At 40.7% G+C, this 17907-nt stretch overlaps 1 protein-coding gene across 1 annotated transcript in view; it reads left to right on the forward strand.

The window, feature by feature from the left end:
• The window catches only part of ADAMTSL1 (ADAMTS like 1), a gene marked incomplete at both ends in the record, with an annotated part of 347299 nt that overhangs the window by 298501 nt on the left and 30891 nt on the right, over positions 1 to 17907 (forward strand). The window contains 4 exons of the mRNA XM_084305155.1: positions 107 to 260; positions 1583 to 2723; positions 9501 to 9628; positions 16164 to 16292. Coding sequence (XP_084161281.1) covers positions 107 to 260; positions 1583 to 2723; positions 9501 to 9628; positions 16164 to 16292 — 1552 coding nt within the window. The remainder of the gene's footprint in view (positions 1 to 106; positions 261 to 1582; positions 2724 to 9500; positions 9629 to 16163; positions 16293 to 17907) is intronic.

Genomic DNA, 17907 nt, shown 5'->3' on the forward strand with positions numbered 1-17907 from the left:
ATGAGTACGCAAAGTGGGGTTGGATGTAAGGGTGAGGGTGATGGACAAAGAGCACTTCTTTGCTTTTAATAAACTTTGTTTCTAATGTTTCTCATTCTGCTCCTAGTGTTCAGTGACTTGTGGAGAGGGAACCCAGAGTCGAAACGCTATTTGCAGAAAGATGCTGAAAACTGGGGGTTCTGTCATCATCAATTCCTCACTGTGCCCACCTTTGCCATTCTCATCCTTGATCAGGCCTTGTGCACTAGCTGCCTGTGCAAGTAAGTGAAAAAGACACTTAGGAGTGTCTGGGGGAAGGGGATTTGAATATCCACTGCTAAGGAATTCATGCTGTCATATGCTCCATAACCTCCACTTGCACAAAGGTTGCTCAGTATTGCAGAGTGGTGGTGGCTCTTCCTGCTGCTGCTGCTGTTTTTCTGTCTCTGAGCAAGCATGCTATGTTCAGGAATAAGACAAGTCAGTGGATAAAAGCTATAAATCTTACTGTGGAACTGGTTCTAATCCAGTGTGCCAGAAGGGAGTTACTGGTTTCTGGAAGAAATGGATCAAAATTCTGACCCAAATCTAGATCTAAATTTCACAACTGGAACATAGAGACTTAGAGATATAGGACAGCAGCCTGAGCTACAAACAATCACTATGCTAGGATAGCTACAAAGAAAATGGTTGGTAAAGAATTTTGCGGAAGATCAACTTTAAAAGTTTGTTTTTTTTTTCATTTTGTCACTTGGAATTCTCTGTAACTTGGGATTTGTAAGGAACCGTGCAACATAAGTTGGATGTATTTTATGATGATATTTCATGCATTTTCTGCTGCCTTTCACAAAAGCAATAGCCCCCCTGTATGCCCTTCTCTGGCTTGCAGCAAGACAGCTGGATATGTGAAAGATTGAACGGCAGCCTAGCTTTAGCTTAGAGTAGATTATGAACTCTAAAACCTGTTAAATGTTGGGTATGTCAGGGAGAAAATAAGATGTGATATTCAAAACCAAAGGTAGGGCCAAATGTGGCATGGTATTCAATAATAGTATACCTGTGCTGTTTGGTTTAGTGTTTTGTAACAAAAATGCCTGTCACAAAGATCTGGAAACTGGAATTTTCCACTTTAATAGTATATACCCTGTATTTTTAAGCCTATTCCAGACAGTTTTGTTATGTTCAATGTTATTCCTTGAGTTAGCATTGTTTTCGCTCCTCCTTACTGCTGTGATCTGCAAGATCACATTGCATTTGAGGTTTGGGATGGTAAACACTTTTCTTTTTTATGTATTTATTAAGTAATAGTCTTTATTTAAATACTTTAACAACAAGAACTACCTTTCCATTGGATTTTTCTCCCTCACATAAAGTTTGTCTTCCTGGCACTTAGGTTCCTGTATGTACCCTGGACAGGACTACTTTTGCATTCCTAAAGTGTGCTTTGTTATTCCTTTTACTGTGATTGGTCCAGCTTAACGTTCAGCAGCTGGTGGCCAATTTCTCCCATTACCATCTAATGGGTCAAACACTGCCAGCACCAAAGTAAACTGCTTGTTTTTTATAATGGTACCACATACTAATAGTATTAATGATATTTCAGGGCACAACAGGCCAACTCATAAGCAAAGTCCCCATATTGTGGCCGTAAAGAAAGTTTACATCCAGACAAGGAAGCAGAAGAAGCTACACTTTATTGTGGGTGGGTATGCATACCTGCTACCCAAAACCTCCGTTATTCTCCGCTGCCCCACGAGGAGGTTCCGGAAGTCGATGATCACTTGGGAGAAGGATGATAAGAGGCTCATCACCTCAGCTCACATCACTATTGCACCCTATGGTTACATGAAAATCCATCGTCTGAAGCCTTCGGACACTGGGACATACACCTGCATAGCGGGGCCAGCCCGTGAACGTTTTGTAATTAAACTAATAGGAAGCAACAAGAAGCTCATTCCTGGGCAGCCAGCTGTCATTAGGGAGGAAGAGTCCATGAGAAAGGCCAGCCTAAATGAAGCCTTGCGAACACAGGAGAAACATGTCAATGGGATTCTCTTCAATGGAAGCAAGGCTGAAAAGCGAGGGCACATTTCTGACCCTAGCAGCTGGTATGATGATATTGTCTCAAGGCTGCTACAGCACAGGGGTTGGCCAGGGGAAAGTCTGGAGTCCTGGGAAGCCCAGGAATCCATGGAGAGAAACGTATCGTCAGAGGAAGACCAGAGCCGGGAATATAACCTGCCATTTACTATGGTCACAGAGCAGAAACGTTTAGATGATATCATAAGGAATTTATCTCAGCAACCTGAGGAGCTTAAAGACATCTACACTGAGCAGCTTGTTGTACAGCTGGCTCATGACATTTTTAGGAGTCACTTGGAGCATCAGGAATCTGTCCTCAAAGCATCAAGGCGAAGAGTTGACTCAACTTCTGTGGAATACCCTTTCCACAGACGAGTTTCTGGATTTACTAGCTCCCTGAGGACATCATCTGCTGAAGCACTTCTTCCCACTTCCATGGACATGACAAACAGCTTGCGCAGACCTCATCAAAAGCCTGCCATCCTCCGAAAGATTTCAGCAGCACAACAGCTTTCTGCTTCAGAGGTTGTCACCCACCTGGGACAGACAGTGGTCCTAGCCAGTGGCACACTGAGTGTGCTGCTTCACTGTGAAGCAGTGGGAAACCCAAAGCCCACCATCAGCTGGGCTAAGAATGGAGAGGAGGTGAAATACAATGATAGGTAAAATAAATTACTTAACTTTAAGAAAACAGTTAACATTTTGACTCTGCAGTTTCCATGCTTTAAGGCCAATCAACCGTATATGCCAAAACACATTTTGCTGTAGTCTGGTTTCACAGCAGAAAGTAGAGCTATCACATGTGAGGTGGCAAACAGGGCACTATAACTCTGCAGCAAGGTCTGAATGCCGAGTCACTCTGGTATGGCAAAGAGAAGCTTTACTTTTGTTTCAGTAAATGAAAAGAAGAGGTTGTAAAGTACTGAAATAGATACGTACGTAATGTAGTCAACAGACCACTCCATGTCTGGAGGCTGGGAGCTTCAGTTTATTTCCCTATTTGAAGGTGGAGGTTTCTTCTGTTAAGACTGGTTTAGATATAAAAAGATTGAGTATATCTGTGTTATCTTCAGATTTCAAAGTTAATGCATTCAATGGGTAGAACAAGTTTGTGACTCTCTCTTTTACTATTTTAGACTGGTTCCAAATTTAGAGGGATGTTCATGAAAGGAATTATGTCAATACACACTTTTGTGACTGATCACAGAGATACCTGAGAACAAATATGAAATTTAGTTTTCTGTCAAGCAGTGTGCAGTATAGTTCCCTGGGGAAGAGTCTTCTGCATGAGAAATGAACTGCATTTCTTACAGTGCTCCAACAGGGTCTCTCCAACATGGTTATTGTATCAGAATGTGGAGGTAGTGAGGCTTCTGTCTTCCACGCATGTATCCCTGTGTAAAAATGCCTCTGGATAAAATTCAGTGGGCATTATAAACACCATTCCCTACGTATGTTCTGATAGATGCTGGAAACCATGTTAAGAACATAAAAAGGACATTAAACTATTAGAGAGTGTCCACAGGAGGGCAGTGAAGATGGTGAAGGGTCTATAAGACAAGACGTATGAGGAGCAGCTGAGGTCCCTTGGTTTGCTCAGACCAGAAAAGAAGAGGCTGAAGGGAGGCCTCATGGTGGCCTGCAGCTCCATCAGGAGGGGAGCGGAGGGGCAGGCGCTGAGCTCTGCTCTCTGGGGTCAGCAACAGGACCTGAGGGAATGGCATGGAGCTGGGACAGGGGAGGGTCAGGCTGGGTGTTAGGGAAAGGTTCTGCACCCAGAGGGTGGTCGGGTACTGGAACAGGCTCCTCAGGTCATAGCACTGAGCCTGTCAGAGTTCAAGAAGTGTTTGAACAATGCTCTCAGGCACATGGTTTAATTTTTAGATAGTTCTGCGTGGAGCCATGAGTTGGACTTGATGATCCTTGATAATTCCAACTCAGGATATCCTATGGTAAAGCTACAACAGGGAAACATCATATGAATTTGAGGATGGTTACAGATAACCTAGTATTTTAACGAAGCTGTATCTGTGCTGAAGGGCATAAAATGAACTGGCTACTTTCATTTGAAAATGAATGCTGGTCATTTTAATGATTATTACTGTGGAACCATATTCTATGGCTAATTGGAGCTATCACAGTCACCTCAACATACTGATGTCTAAGCATTAGTCATCTAATGTGAGTTGTTACATCCTCACTTGTACAAACTCTCTGTGTGGAGCTGTCTGCCCCTAAATGTAGCCTGAGAATTTGAGTAACAAAATACTTCTTTCAATGTACCACAATAATAATGACCTTTTTCCTGTGGATAGCCTTTACATACAGATCACTCCATTTATATGTGTGCAAGAGTACACAAAAAGAGACTATTTCAATGCCAGTCACATACATTACTGTGTTTATAACATTCATTTTTTCTCATGTGTGTACTTCAGATTTTATGCTTTGGTCTTGTTCTGTGAGGAAGTGGTATATAAGAATAGGTTGTGGATGAAGCAGACATGTTAACTGACATGCTACAACAAAACAGTCCAAGGATTTGCTAGCAACTCTTTCTGCACAAGACAGTGACCTCAGTTAAGACATCTGACTGTAGTTAGCAGGTGAGCTTTGGAAATGAGAAGACACAGAGTCAAGGTAAAAATTAATTTCTATTGTGGTGCCTGTGGACTGACAGTGAAGTCTTGATTTGGTGAAGATACTTTACTCTTTCTGTGTACTTACGCAATTAGGTGAACTACTTTGTCACTTTGGCAACTGAACCATTCTGTAATCATTGCTTTCCCTATTGTACCAAGTTTTATGTTTTTTTGTTTGTTTGTTTTGTTTTGTTTTTTGTTTGTTTGTTTGTTTGTTTGTTTTTCTCTCTTTCTATGTGTGATGGCTATTATGTATCATGGCATTCACATAAAAAGTAGAGACTTCTGAAGGGGGAGGGGAGACTAAAAGCACAAATGTATCTCTTATAGAAATCTTATGCAGTCTTAATCAAGACTAGAGCCTATCATATCATTATTTGGCCATACTCCTGTGAAAATATCTTCTTGGCCCCCCAGAAGCTGCATATGTAGATTTTCATTGCCAGTGGTTACATCCTGTTGGCACTATGCCTTTAAGTGATTAATTTTTTCTCTATTTAAAATGACTATGATTTCTGTAGCATGCTTGAAAGGGAAGTGAAGTTACATGAAGTCCTTGTATGGTTAATGCTGGCCCCTGTGTTCATGAGAAAATTACAAGTTTGACTCACACAAGCAGTCATGGTGTAGCAGCAGATTCATTTAGTTGAGAATAAAACAGTCTTATAATTTCTGAAATTTTAGTTTATATTATATACATACACCTTTTACTTTATAATGGCTTCCAACTTTTCTTTTCCACTCAGTTTGGCCTTAAATGATATACTGTATTTCTGAATTATCAAGCAACTGTGTTAGCTTAAATTTTCTGTCAGAAAAACTCAGGAAAGTGCATTTTATTTGCTGATTAGCAGCATTAGTCATTGACACCTCTTCCTTAATGGCTGAGGCAATTTTCACTCTATCAAATTCCTTCTGTATTCATCATTCATGCTTCCTCCAGGTTGATGGGTAGGGAAGGAAACAAGTAGTGCTCTGAGCTTCAGAGATGCTCAGAATCTGTAACTTTGGAGTTAATAGAAGCTAAGAAATTATGGTGCATATAAAAGTTGGTTTGCAGATGTTTGTCTGGGTTCTTGACAGCCATGTTCTGGCTTTGGTTCAAAATGCTTTTGCTGGTTGCCAGTCAGCTGTGTAAATGAAAGCCATGGTTTAAGTAGTCTCCCAGTGTATTGCTGTAAACTGCACGGTCATCTGTGTGTGGTATGCTTGAGCTGTCTTTCAGCTCCATAGTTTGTTTTTTTTTTGTTTGTTTGTTAGTTTGTTTTTTTGTTTTTGTGTGTGTGTGTGTTTTTGTTTTGTTTTGTTTTGTTTTTTACTTTGCCATCCTTTGAATGAAAATAAATAAATTAATTAAAATTAAAAATTAAAATAAAATAAAGTTAAAAAATCAAAAAAAAAAAAAAGTAAAAGAATAAGCAGTTTTCCACCCCACCTCTGTCTTACTGGGAATAAAATACAGATGTGCCTTCCTCTACCAGTATGGTAGAGCAGTGCTTTCAATGAGGGGAGTCAAAAGAGTCATGCTGCAGTCCAACTTATGCCCTATTAAGTATGCCAAGACTGGTTGTAGTTGCTTTGTATTTTTAAAGTGTAAACTATTGGGTTTAGGTTGGGTGATGGCTATTTGAATTGCCTATTACCAAATATTGGTATAAAGTCACTTTCACATATCTTTGCTGTGGGTGTTGTCTGGATGTTGTCATCGTGCCATGGACATCATAGAAAGGTGTCATAGAAATGAATGGCTTTCTATTGCCTATTTCCATGAGCAATGTTATCCACTGAAAAGCATTTATGTCTGCTGCTCTGTAGCTCTACTTGCAAAAAAAATGAATTTGTTTAGCCTCAGTCTGTGTACTGTTACAACAAAATATAACACAGGCCTAACAAAAATGTTTGCTTTTAGTTATCAGTAGAATGAAATTAAATGATACAAAAAGCTGCAGAATTTGAAAATATCTGTGTGGTTGAAGTAAAAGATCTTTGACTTGTGTCTATATGTTCAACTTGAATGCATATTTAACATCAATTTTCCTATTCTATTCTAAAGTTAAAATGTTGGGTTGATACCAACACGGATTCTGAGTACAGTTTCAGAGCCTGCCAATATCCATCCCAAAGTCTGGAGAGTTCTATAAATGCTGAAAAATGCTTCATAAAAAAAAATATTAATTAATTAATTAATTAACAACAACAACAAAAAAAAAAAACTCACTTCTCTAGCAAGAAATTTTAAACATGAAAATTTTTGAGGATTTTATGCTTTATTCGATAAGACCATCAAGAAATATCTTTTTTTTCCAAGTATGCTGTGACTTTCATCAGTGGAAACCCTTCAGTACTTGATAATTCAACTTTTCTAAAATGGCAATGTATTTTCTTAGCAGACATGAAACAGAATCTAAACAGTGGATGCTACAGAGTCTGTGGTAGGTGTTTAGTCACCAATCTGAATTAGTCACTGAATTAGTCACCGATCTAGGTCATGTAAAATGTATTTGTGTCTTGGAGACAATGCAGTATGAAGTAACTGAGATGAGGCTGATTAAACATTAAGCTGTATTATTTTAAGTCCATAAATGAGATTCTGAAGACATGTTGGTGACAGAAGAAATTACTACAGATGGTATTTTTTTTCACTGCTGACAAGCAACTCAAAACCTAGCAAAAATAGTAATCTATGAGCAAATAGGGAATCCAGCCAAAATCTTTCTATACAAAAGTGGATAATGAAGTATCTACTTTCAAGAAAAGCAGCTATGCCAAATTGTTACACACAAATAATAGAATTATTGAGAAGAGGATTTTTGCTTTCTAGAGAAGGACATTAAAAGGTGAAATGAAAAGGTGAGATGATGGATCTATGTTGGAATTTTTATTTTTAAAATTAGTTACCTGGCCTATTCCCAAAAGAGGAAAAAAAAAAAAAAAAAAAAAAAAAAAAAGGTTAACAGCAAACAAATTATGATTTTTTGTGTTTTACATGTTATAATATTAAGCAAGCTCTTTTCTCAACCTGAAGGTGACTGAAGCATTTCTAAAAGCATTTTTTTTAATGTGCATGCATATTTGATGTTGGACTGACTGATCAGCCCATATACTGTATTAGCACACATGCAAGCAGTATACACATAGTTTTAACTATTATGTGCTGGTATAACTGGGCCAAATTCTGAAGCTCTAATGAATTCCATGTAGAGACTGAGTAAGTCAGTGCTAAAACAAATTTATCCATGATATTGATTCATGCTGAAAGAAGTTTTGTAAATAAATAAATTTTCTGGGTGCTACCATTGTTAGCAGCAGCTAACTAGAAATCTGCTCTGCTAAGTGGTAAAAATTAAAAGAACCTTAAACTCAGAAGTGCGGAAGAGATTCTTCTAAGCACTCTTTTCGTGGTTGGTGGGTAGAGGTTTTTTGTTTTCTTTTGTTTTTTGAGTGTGGGTGCGGTTTTGATTTTTTTGTTGTTGTTGTTTGCTTTGGTTTTGTGGGTTTTTTTGTTTTCTTTTTTGCTATGCAAGCAAAGATGCAATTTAAAGATGATTAATGTTTGTTTTGTAAATATGCATTTTACTAGGCACTTGCAAAATTCCTTTGACGTAAGACAGCTCTCTCCTTTAATTATTAATTATTATTATTCTTACTTTAAAAGGGTCAAAAAAAGAAATTCAGCTCAATCTTTTTCTATAATATATTTTGATGGGTGGTCCTAATGTGGTTTGTTTTAGACAGCTACCACCCACAGTGTTTTGAAGGAATTCTTCTTCTGCTTTTAAGCCCATGAGACAACAGTTTTCAGTCAAGGGGATGGGGGAAAGGAACTCATCAATTCCAGTATCTGAAAGCAGTCTTTTTTAGCAAGTGTTTGACAGGCATACCCCTCCCTTACTTTCACCCTGGAGGCCAATGACAGCCCCAGCTAAGAATTTTACGTAGAACAGCTGCTGAAAGTTTCTGATGAGAAAAATAATTTGTCTTTAGGTTTTATCATCAGTTTCAGCTAAAAAATTTAAGAGAGGAACACTAACAATGAAATACACCATGCAGAAAATGAGGATAAATGAACATGAACTGATGGAGTTACGCCACCATAAAAATTAATTGTTTATGAACAGAAACATCAGAGTGTTAAGACTGTATTCATCCCATCTAACTGTGGGCAGTGCACTGAGATCACAGTCAGCTCTTCCTATTGGCAGAGGTTGTTGACTCAGCCCAAAGAGGAGCTGAGTATTCTTTTCTGTCTTCACTGACTACTAGGGGAGCAACAAAACTAAGTTTGCACAAACTGCCTAGTAATCTAAGAATCTGGAGTCTATTTCAAGCTCTGATACTCAGCCGATGAGACACTTCACTTCTTTCTGCCCAGCTTCAGCAGGTTTTATGACTTTTATATGCAATGTCTTTTTCTTTGCTGTTGCTGCTTCTGCTTTGCAGAACTGGGAGGCAGAAGCTAGGCTAGTCATTTGACGACATCACATAGGACCTGACAAAGCAAAGGAATAGGTTTTACTTGCCATAGATAGATGTTCTAGATGCGGGGAAATCATTTTCTAATACACATAGCAACATTAGCAGAAATGGGAATTAGATTAAAATATAGTTTAAATAACCACTTACAGTCACTATGTAAGACTTTGAACTTCGTAATAGACTTTCAAATATAACCTTAAATGAACTTTAAAAATAAGTAAACAAATTAAAGATCACCTTAATCTGTAAAAATCCTAGTAAATATACTCATACTCACACCAACTAAGAGACCTCTATCTCCTTCTTTCTGCTTTACTCCAGGATGCTTCTTCAGCCTGATGACTCCTTGCAGATTCTAGCGCCTGTGGAGGCTGATGTGGGTTTCTATGCTTGCAATGCATCTAATGCTCTGGGATCTGATTCTGTGTCCATTGCAGTCACTCTAGCAGGTAATGGTTCACTGTCTGTGATTGCACAATGGTGCCTGCCACTTTTGTGTTTCTGGATAGAAATAGTCTGCAGGATAACAGCTGAATCTGGAAGGTGGTTGAGGAAGGTGGTTTGACAGAGGTACAAGTCAGTGAAAGTTCAGGGAATGTGTTTTGGAAAGCCCTGAGGCATAGCCCAATTTTCACAGACAGTTCATGACATTTGTGTCTTTAGGCAAGTGATCAGTACTTTTTCTCACTTGCTAAAACTGAAACGCACTCTCAAGAAACTGCATATGCTCATTATTCTCACTTATGGGCAGTGCAGTTCAAGCTCTCCAATTTGTATGCCTTGTTTTAAAACTATTGCTGGTCTTTTCAAATCTGACAGATTGATCCAAGAACTTACTTGACTGAAAGTTTAAAAAGTCTACAAAATACCAGAGATGAGGAACTAGTCCCATGTATGACCAGGCTCTGTATTGTGTTTGATCCACTATGACACCTGCATAGCTGGCACTCTCCATCACTGTCAAACAGAGGTTCAGAATATATTAACTTCTATACTTGTATTTCTCTAATAACAGTTCAGTTCTACAGCAGACTAAATATACTTTGTAAGTTTAGATTTCAGTTACAAAGAAATCACACCCAAATGTAACTCAAGGAAAATCAGAAGTGACGCATGAATCCAGCTTTTTTAAAGTAGATTGGTAGGCAGAGTCAGCAGGCTCACAACCACATCTGGATTAGCAGGAGAGGCACTCAACAGCAAACATGAACGAGAGACAATTGGGTAAAGACAAAGGAAGAGAAGGGAGTTACAGTTAAGGACTGTGACAAGACAGAGAGGTTTTGGAGAAGTGGGATCCTACTTATTACAAAGCTAAAAGGAGACACACCTGACACCTAGGGACGTGGTTTAGTGGGTGACATTGGTAGTAGGGAGATGGTTGGACCAGATGACCTTGAAGGTCCCTTCCAACCTTTATGATTCTATGATCAGGAATGCTAGAAAACTTATTGATTGTTCAGACCTCTCCATTTCACTGTTCCCACTGAAGAATGTGAAAGCATTTGAGTGGTTCCAATGTGCAGGCCATGACAATCACCTGTATCCATGTATGTTTAGAGGGAGAAATAGTTGTTAATGAGCTTGATTTTTGTTGTTGTTGTTAGCAAATAGAGAATCTGGGGCCAGAAAAGCATAAAGACAATATAAGTATGCATCAATGGCCAGAAGTGAAGCTCTCGTGAACAACACACCAACAAGAAGGAGACCTTGTCTGCCCCATAGAAAAAGAACATCTGAATCTTGCAGGGTAGAAAAGGAAGAGCTACTTACCACATGTGGACAACCCGGGTAGTGATCCTTTTTGCACTACTGTAGGTCAGGATATCTTAGCTGAAGCCAGAATAGCAGGGCAATGGTGCTGCTGCTAAAGCACTGTAGTGTTTTACAAAGAGCAACTCCACAGTAAACTGCTTGTGTCGCACCAATAAGAAACTGAAGATGAAGACAAAAAATAGTCAGTCAAAACTGCTATCCTGTCCATGTTGCTCCAGTCATTTTAAAAATAGTAGTCTTTGCACAAGGTAATTTTTGGAGACAAGTTCATGTGAAGCTATAGAAAAATAACCTGGACATTATGTATATACAGAATCACAGAATCATAGAATGGTTTGGGTTAGAAGGGACCTTAAAGATCATCTATTTCTAACCCCGCTGTCATGGCCAGGGACACCTCCCACCAGACCAGGTTGCCCAACACCCCATCCAGCCTGGTCTTGAACACTTCCAGGGAGGGGGCATCCACAGCTTCTCTGGGCAGCCTGTGCTAGTGCCTCACTACCCTCTTAGGAAAGAATTTCCTCCTTACATCTAATCTAAAACTCTCCTCTCTTAGTTTAAAGCTTTTCCCCCTTGTGCTATCACTCCATTCCCTGACAAAGAGTCCCTCTCCCACTTTCTTGTTGGCCCCCTTTAGGTACTGGCAGGCTGTTATAAGGTCTCCCTGTAGCCTTCTCTTCTCCAAGCTGAACAACCCCAATTCCCTCAGCCTGTCTTCATAAGAGAGATGCTCCAGCCCTCTGATCATCTTCATGACCATCCTCTGGACTCATTGTAATAGATCCATGTTCTTTTTGTTCAGGGGAGGACAGAGCTGAATGCAGGGCTCCAGGTGGGATATCAGAGTAGCAGAGCAGAGGGGGAGAATCACCTCCCTTGACCTGCTGGCAACACTGCTTTTGATGAAGCCCATGATACAGTTGGCTGTCTGGGCTGCAGGCACACACGGTGCTGGCTCATGTTGAGCTTTTTGTAAACGATCTGCCCCAGGATGCTTTGACATTATTTACATGAGGATCTGTTCCATGACCTTTCCAGGCACAGAGGTGAGGCTCACTGGTCTGTAGTTCCCCAGGTCCTCATTTCTGCCCTTTTTAAAAAATGAAGTGATATTTCCCCTTTTCCAGTCACTGGAGATTTCACCTGACTGCCATGACTTTTGAAATAAAATGGAGAGAGGCTTGGCAACTCCATCAGCCAGTTCCCTCAGGACTCTGGGATGCATGTCATCAGGTCCCATGGACTTGTTCAATTTCATGAGGAGGTCTCAAACCTGCTCTTCACTTACAGTGGGAGGGACTTTGCTCCCCCAGCCCTCACCTATGGGTTCAGGGAAACAAGAGATGTGGGAAGCCTGACCACCAGTGAAGACTGAAGCAAAGAATCAAAGAATCACAGAATTTCTAGGTTGGAAGAGACCTCAAGATCATCGAGTCCAACCTCTGACCTAACACCAAAAGTCCTCCACTAAACCATATCCCTAAGCTCTACATCTAAACGTCTTTTAAAGATGGTGACTCCACCACTTCCCTGGGAAGCCTGTTCCAACGCCTAACAACCCTTTCGGTAAAGAAGTTCTTCCTAACATCCAACCTAAACCTCCCCTGGCACAACTTTAGCCCATTCCCCCTTGTGCTGTCACCAGGCACGTGGGAGAACAGACCAACCCCCACCTCGCTACAGCCTCCCTTGAGGTACCTATAGAGAGCGATAAGGTCGCCCCTGAGCCTCCTCTTCTCCAGGCTGAACAAGCCCAGCTCCCTCAGCTGCTCCTCGTAGGACTTGTTCTCCAGGCCCCTCACCAGCTTCGTCGCCCTTCTCTGCACCCGCTCAAGCACCTCGATGTCCTTCTTGTAGCGAGGGGTCCAAAACTGAACACAGTACTCGAGGTGTGGCCTCACCAGAGCTGAGTACAGGGGGACGATCACTTCCCTAGCCCTGCTGGTCACACTGTTTCTGATACAAGCCAGGATGCTGTTGGCCTTCTTGGCCACCTGAGCACACTGCTGGCTCATATTCAGCCGACTATCCACCATCACTCCCAGGTCCTTCTCCGCCAGGCAGCTTTCCAACTATTCCTCTCCCAGCCTGTAGCTCTGCTTGGGGTTACTGCGCCCCAGGTGCAGGACCTGGCACTTGGCCTTGTTGAACTTCATGCAGTTGACCTCAGCCCATCGGTGCAGCCTATCCAGATCCTCCTGCAGAGCTTTCCTACCCTCGAGCAGATCGACACACGCACCTAACTTGGTATCATCTGCGAACTTACTGAGGGTGCACTCAATGCCCTCATCCAGATCATCAATTAAGATATTAAAGAGGACTGGCCCCAGCACCGAGCCCTGGGGGACGCCACTAGTGACTGGCCTCCAGCTGGATTTGACTCCATTCACCACGACTCTTTGGGCCCGGCTATCCAGCCAGTTTCTAACCCAATGAAGCGTGTTGCTGAGCACCTCAGAGAGAGCCCTCTGCTCATCTGTCAGGGGGCACACACTCTCCTTGGCCTTCTTTTCTGGTCCAAGAACCCATAGAATCCCCTCTTGTTATTTTTTGTATCCCTCGAAATGCTTAGTTCCATCTCTGCCTTGGTTTTTCTGATCCCATCCCTGCACATCCAGACAGTATCTCTGTACTCTTCCCAGGCCACATGTCATTGCTTCAACTGCCTGTGCATTTACTTCTTGCACCTCAGTTTGACAGGATAATAGTCATTTGTCTGTACTTGGTAGTCTGTTGGTAACACCCATAATGCAAGCCCCTGGTAAACAACAGATTTCTCTCAAGAGCAGATCCAGCAGGCAGTCGGATCAGCGCCTCTGTACGTCTCAGGAGAAAGACTCCTACAACTATCACTCATCTTCTTTTCCTAGTTGCATTGGTTGTTGTGCAGGGAGCAGACTGGGCTGTTTTACTCAGCTCCACTCATCCAGCAATGAAAATTCCCTTTTCAGTCTGCAGAGGGGTGAAGCGGTTCTGTAAGGGCACCTCAGGCCTTGGGGGAAGATTTTTGCTCCTGCTGGTCCTTGTTGTTGCCAGCTTCTGCTCTCCTTCTTTATTGGGCCCCCTCCCTTCAGCGAGTGCAGGTGAGAGAGTTTCAGGCTCTTTGGCAGTGGGCTGCAGGTCCACTGCAGACTGTGCTAGATCCAGCTAACTCCTCCTCAGCCTCCCTGATGATACACAGCCTTCTCACTGTCTCCTGCTGCTGTGGCAGAGGAAGACAAATAGCTTTTCTACATGTATTATAATTGTCAAAGCTGTAGTTTAACTTTCTTAGATGAATTAATATTCATGCATCCCAGACTTGAGCTGAACTCTGCTTAAGAGCTGCTATACATTTTCATCTCCCATCCAAGGTAAAGAGCTGAACATCTTATAAAATTAGGCCATAAACATCAAAATGAGATACTGAATAGTTTTTGGAACAAAACACAAATGTTTTGGCATAATGGGAATACTTTTTCAAAGAAAAATTGGAAAGCTGAGACCACCTTTAGATGAATCAGGACTGGGGCTGAAACCTTAGTTTGTTGAAGAATGTACTGATTAGTTTAGCACATGCATGGAAGAATAGCGGTGGACTGTATTTCCATTTTTCTCAATAGTTTGATACTCTTTTATTGGTTAAGCAGCTAACAGACTTTTAATCTTTTGATGAGATTGTGGAACGCAATCAGGAAAAAAAAAGAAAAAAGGCTGATGGATAACTGGAGAATAACTGGAGAATTTTTCTTCCTTTATGGTTTAGACATCAAAACTTTTGGAAATATTTCAGCAATAAAATGTAATATTTTACTTTACTATTCTTAATCATTAAAGGCACAGAAAGTAAAATATGTACATATATATATATATATACTGATATGACAGGAATTCCAAGTGAAAAGCATCTTTTAAAAGTCCTGGAACTATGGCTCTATGGAAAATATATATATATATACTTTAGGCTGAATTAAACTTTCAGGACTCTGTCTGATATTGAAACCAAATTCTTTTCCTCACCTCCAGCTTTTCTTCCTTGCTTACCTCCAAATTAATGGATAAATGAAACCTGGGGGAGACATTAGCATTAAACCTCCAACTTCTAGAGTCAAATGAAAACTTTTGATCCCATTTTGTATCTGATCATCTATTTAAAAGGGGGAAAATGTGTTTCTAGATTTTTGGATAAAGATGAATTTGAAAATACAGCACTGAGACAAAAATAGCACAGCCCCGCACAATTTAAAACAATGTTGTCATGCTGTTCCCCTTCTGCCAACATCCTTCCTGCAAAGCATTTTGGATGGGAGAGAGGGTTGCCTTAACACAAGTATGCCACCTCTGCTACTTCATTCCCCTCTCTTAGAGATAAGCCTGGGTATCTCTTGAGTTTTGTGTCATATTGTGGCATGCCTTTACAGTGCACCTACAGTATAAGCTGTATAAGTCTTCTAGAGTCATTGATGGCGTCACCATAGCTAACTCCACACAGACAGGCACAACAGCAAGGCAACACCTTGACCCACTTGTTCACAGTTACCAGTGTCAGAAGCACAATGAAAACAATCTGAAATGTTTTTTGCAGGTGAAGCAGGTATCTTTCTTAGAGATATACAATGCATAAAATTGTTACTACAGGCTTTAGATAGAGCAAACTGGTAATTTGATGGAGAAGATCTTGCTTGTCTTCTTATACCAACCATTATGATAAAACTTTTTGGGTTTTTTTTTGGTCAAGTCTTCCCAGTGCCATTGGTTCCACCATAGGTTAAAGTAAATATGATTGATGTATAGAAATAATTTGGATGTTGCTCCAAAAATCCGGCACTGCTAATGTGTGTGTAGCCATCACCCAGGCTTCTTTGTGCTGTGTTTGGCCTTTGGCAAAGGGTGGTGTTTTGGTTACAGTATTAGGCAAACATCATGCTGCAGTTCCAATTTACTGCTGTTTATTGATTCAGCTGGTTCTCATATGTGTCCACATGTCTTTAATGCTGTTCTGCCTCTACACTAAGTACCCTTTTTATTCATTTTTTCTCTCGACAGCTTTTCCCATAGAATGCAGTGCCATTATAATATTATAAAGAGCAGATGGTCACATACTTCTGTGTTTTCCTTTATCCACCTGCCCTATATAGCTACCTTCATATGGAGTATACAAGTCCAGCTGTCCTGTGTGAGTCAAGTGTGCAAGGTCTGATAAACTCTTGTGCTTCTTTTATACAGGAAAGCCACTAATAAAGGCATCAAGAGCTACTGTTATCAACACTGAGTTGTCTGCTGTCACTGTTGATATTGGAAGCACGGTGAAAACAATCCAGAGAGCAAATGTTACCATTAACTGCCAGGTTGCAGGTGAGAAATGACTTGGTCTTCCATACCACACTTTCGGCTATGAATTTCTGTGGAGTTGTTTGCTAAATCAGTGTCTCCAGGTACAGCAGCTGCGTGAAACCACAAGTTCTTCCTAATCCTCAGATGAAATTCTTTGCTTTCATTAATTTTTAGCATAGAAATTGTCCTCCTTTTATCAATCCCACCAAGTGTAGGGACTTAAGAAAATTGGTCTGAGATGGAATGACAAGTATCTTTGTTGGAGATACACAGTGTATTGAGGATACAACTCAATTGTTGGGGGTGTAAGGTGAGAATATAGAAGCATGATCTGACTCATTTCCTCAGCGATGGGACTCTCCAAGTACATTTCAGTTAGCTACTTCTTTTCTTGCCAAACTCCTTCTTTTTTTTTTTCAAGTGAAGGACATAATAATATAGTCCTTTCCTGATTTGTTTTGTTTTGTTTTTCCTTCAATTAGAGTGCAAGAATTCAGAGTAATCCCACTGAAACAGGCTTTTCCCTGAAACTTTTTCCAACCAGAGACTGAATGCCCCTCACTATTAGAATGGCAGTTTGCCGCTTTTCAATGGTGACCAAAAAAGACTGACCTTACCTGTCTGTAGCTGTCTTGACCTGTTAGTGGTAATGGTATTGGGATGAAAAGGTGGAGAAAGAGAGAGCGAGAGATGGGAAATCTCTAAAGAAACAAGGACAGATCTTTTATTCACAGAATCACAGAATTGCCTAGGTTGGAAGAGACCTCCAAGATCACCTAGTCCAACCTCTGACCTAACACTAACCAGTCCTCCACTAAACCACATCACTAAGCTCTACAAGACCTCCAGGGATGGTGACTTAACCACTTCCCTGGGCAGCCCATTCCAATGCCTAACAACCCTTTCGGTAAAGAAGTTTTTCCTAATATCCAACCTAAACATTCATTAAACTTTCATGCATAGTAGAGGGGGGAAAGGAGGGGAAGGGAGTGGCTTGCAAAACCCAAAGTGAGCCGTTTTAAGTGTTACACAAATATCTGTGGAGGCTTGTAGGAAGTCTCTTGCTTTAGCTTCTTATCTCTAGCAGCTACTTCAGATGATTGCAAATAAGCATCTGCACTACAAACATAGAAATGTCCCTCTTTCCTTAAACTTCCTGCTCACTTTAAACACAATGGTTGTGAGTTTTCCTTGTTCAAGTGCTGCCAACCACACCCCTATCAAGTTTGCACTACTTGGTCATCTCTCTAGCAAAGCGTGCATGATAGCTGTGCAAACACTAGGCTGGGATATCAACGTATTAATTATTCTCAGTGCGATTAATGAAAGAAAAGTACAATATCTAGAGGTTCACGAAGGAATAAGTGCAACAATCCTGTTGTCCACTCCTCACACTTTTATTGCAACCAGACTGATACTCAATGCTTTTCAAGGAAGAAGTAGATAAAAACATTATGGTCATTAAGCCCATATATATTCCCACACATACAAAGTGGAAGAGGTTAGCTGGCTTCCTCAAAGTCAGGGTGTTCATGTCAAAGCTAAGAATAGAACCTGTGTTTCCTGTCTTCCTGTTGTGTATCTAGTTTTTTAACAATTAACATAATTCCTAGTCATCAGTATATCAATAGTCATC

The sequence above is a fragment of the Netta rufina genome (genome assembly GCF_964035555.1).
Source record: "Netta rufina genome assembly, chromosome: Z".
Taxonomy (NCBI): Eukaryota; Metazoa; Chordata; class Aves; order Anseriformes; family Anatidae; genus Netta; species Netta rufina.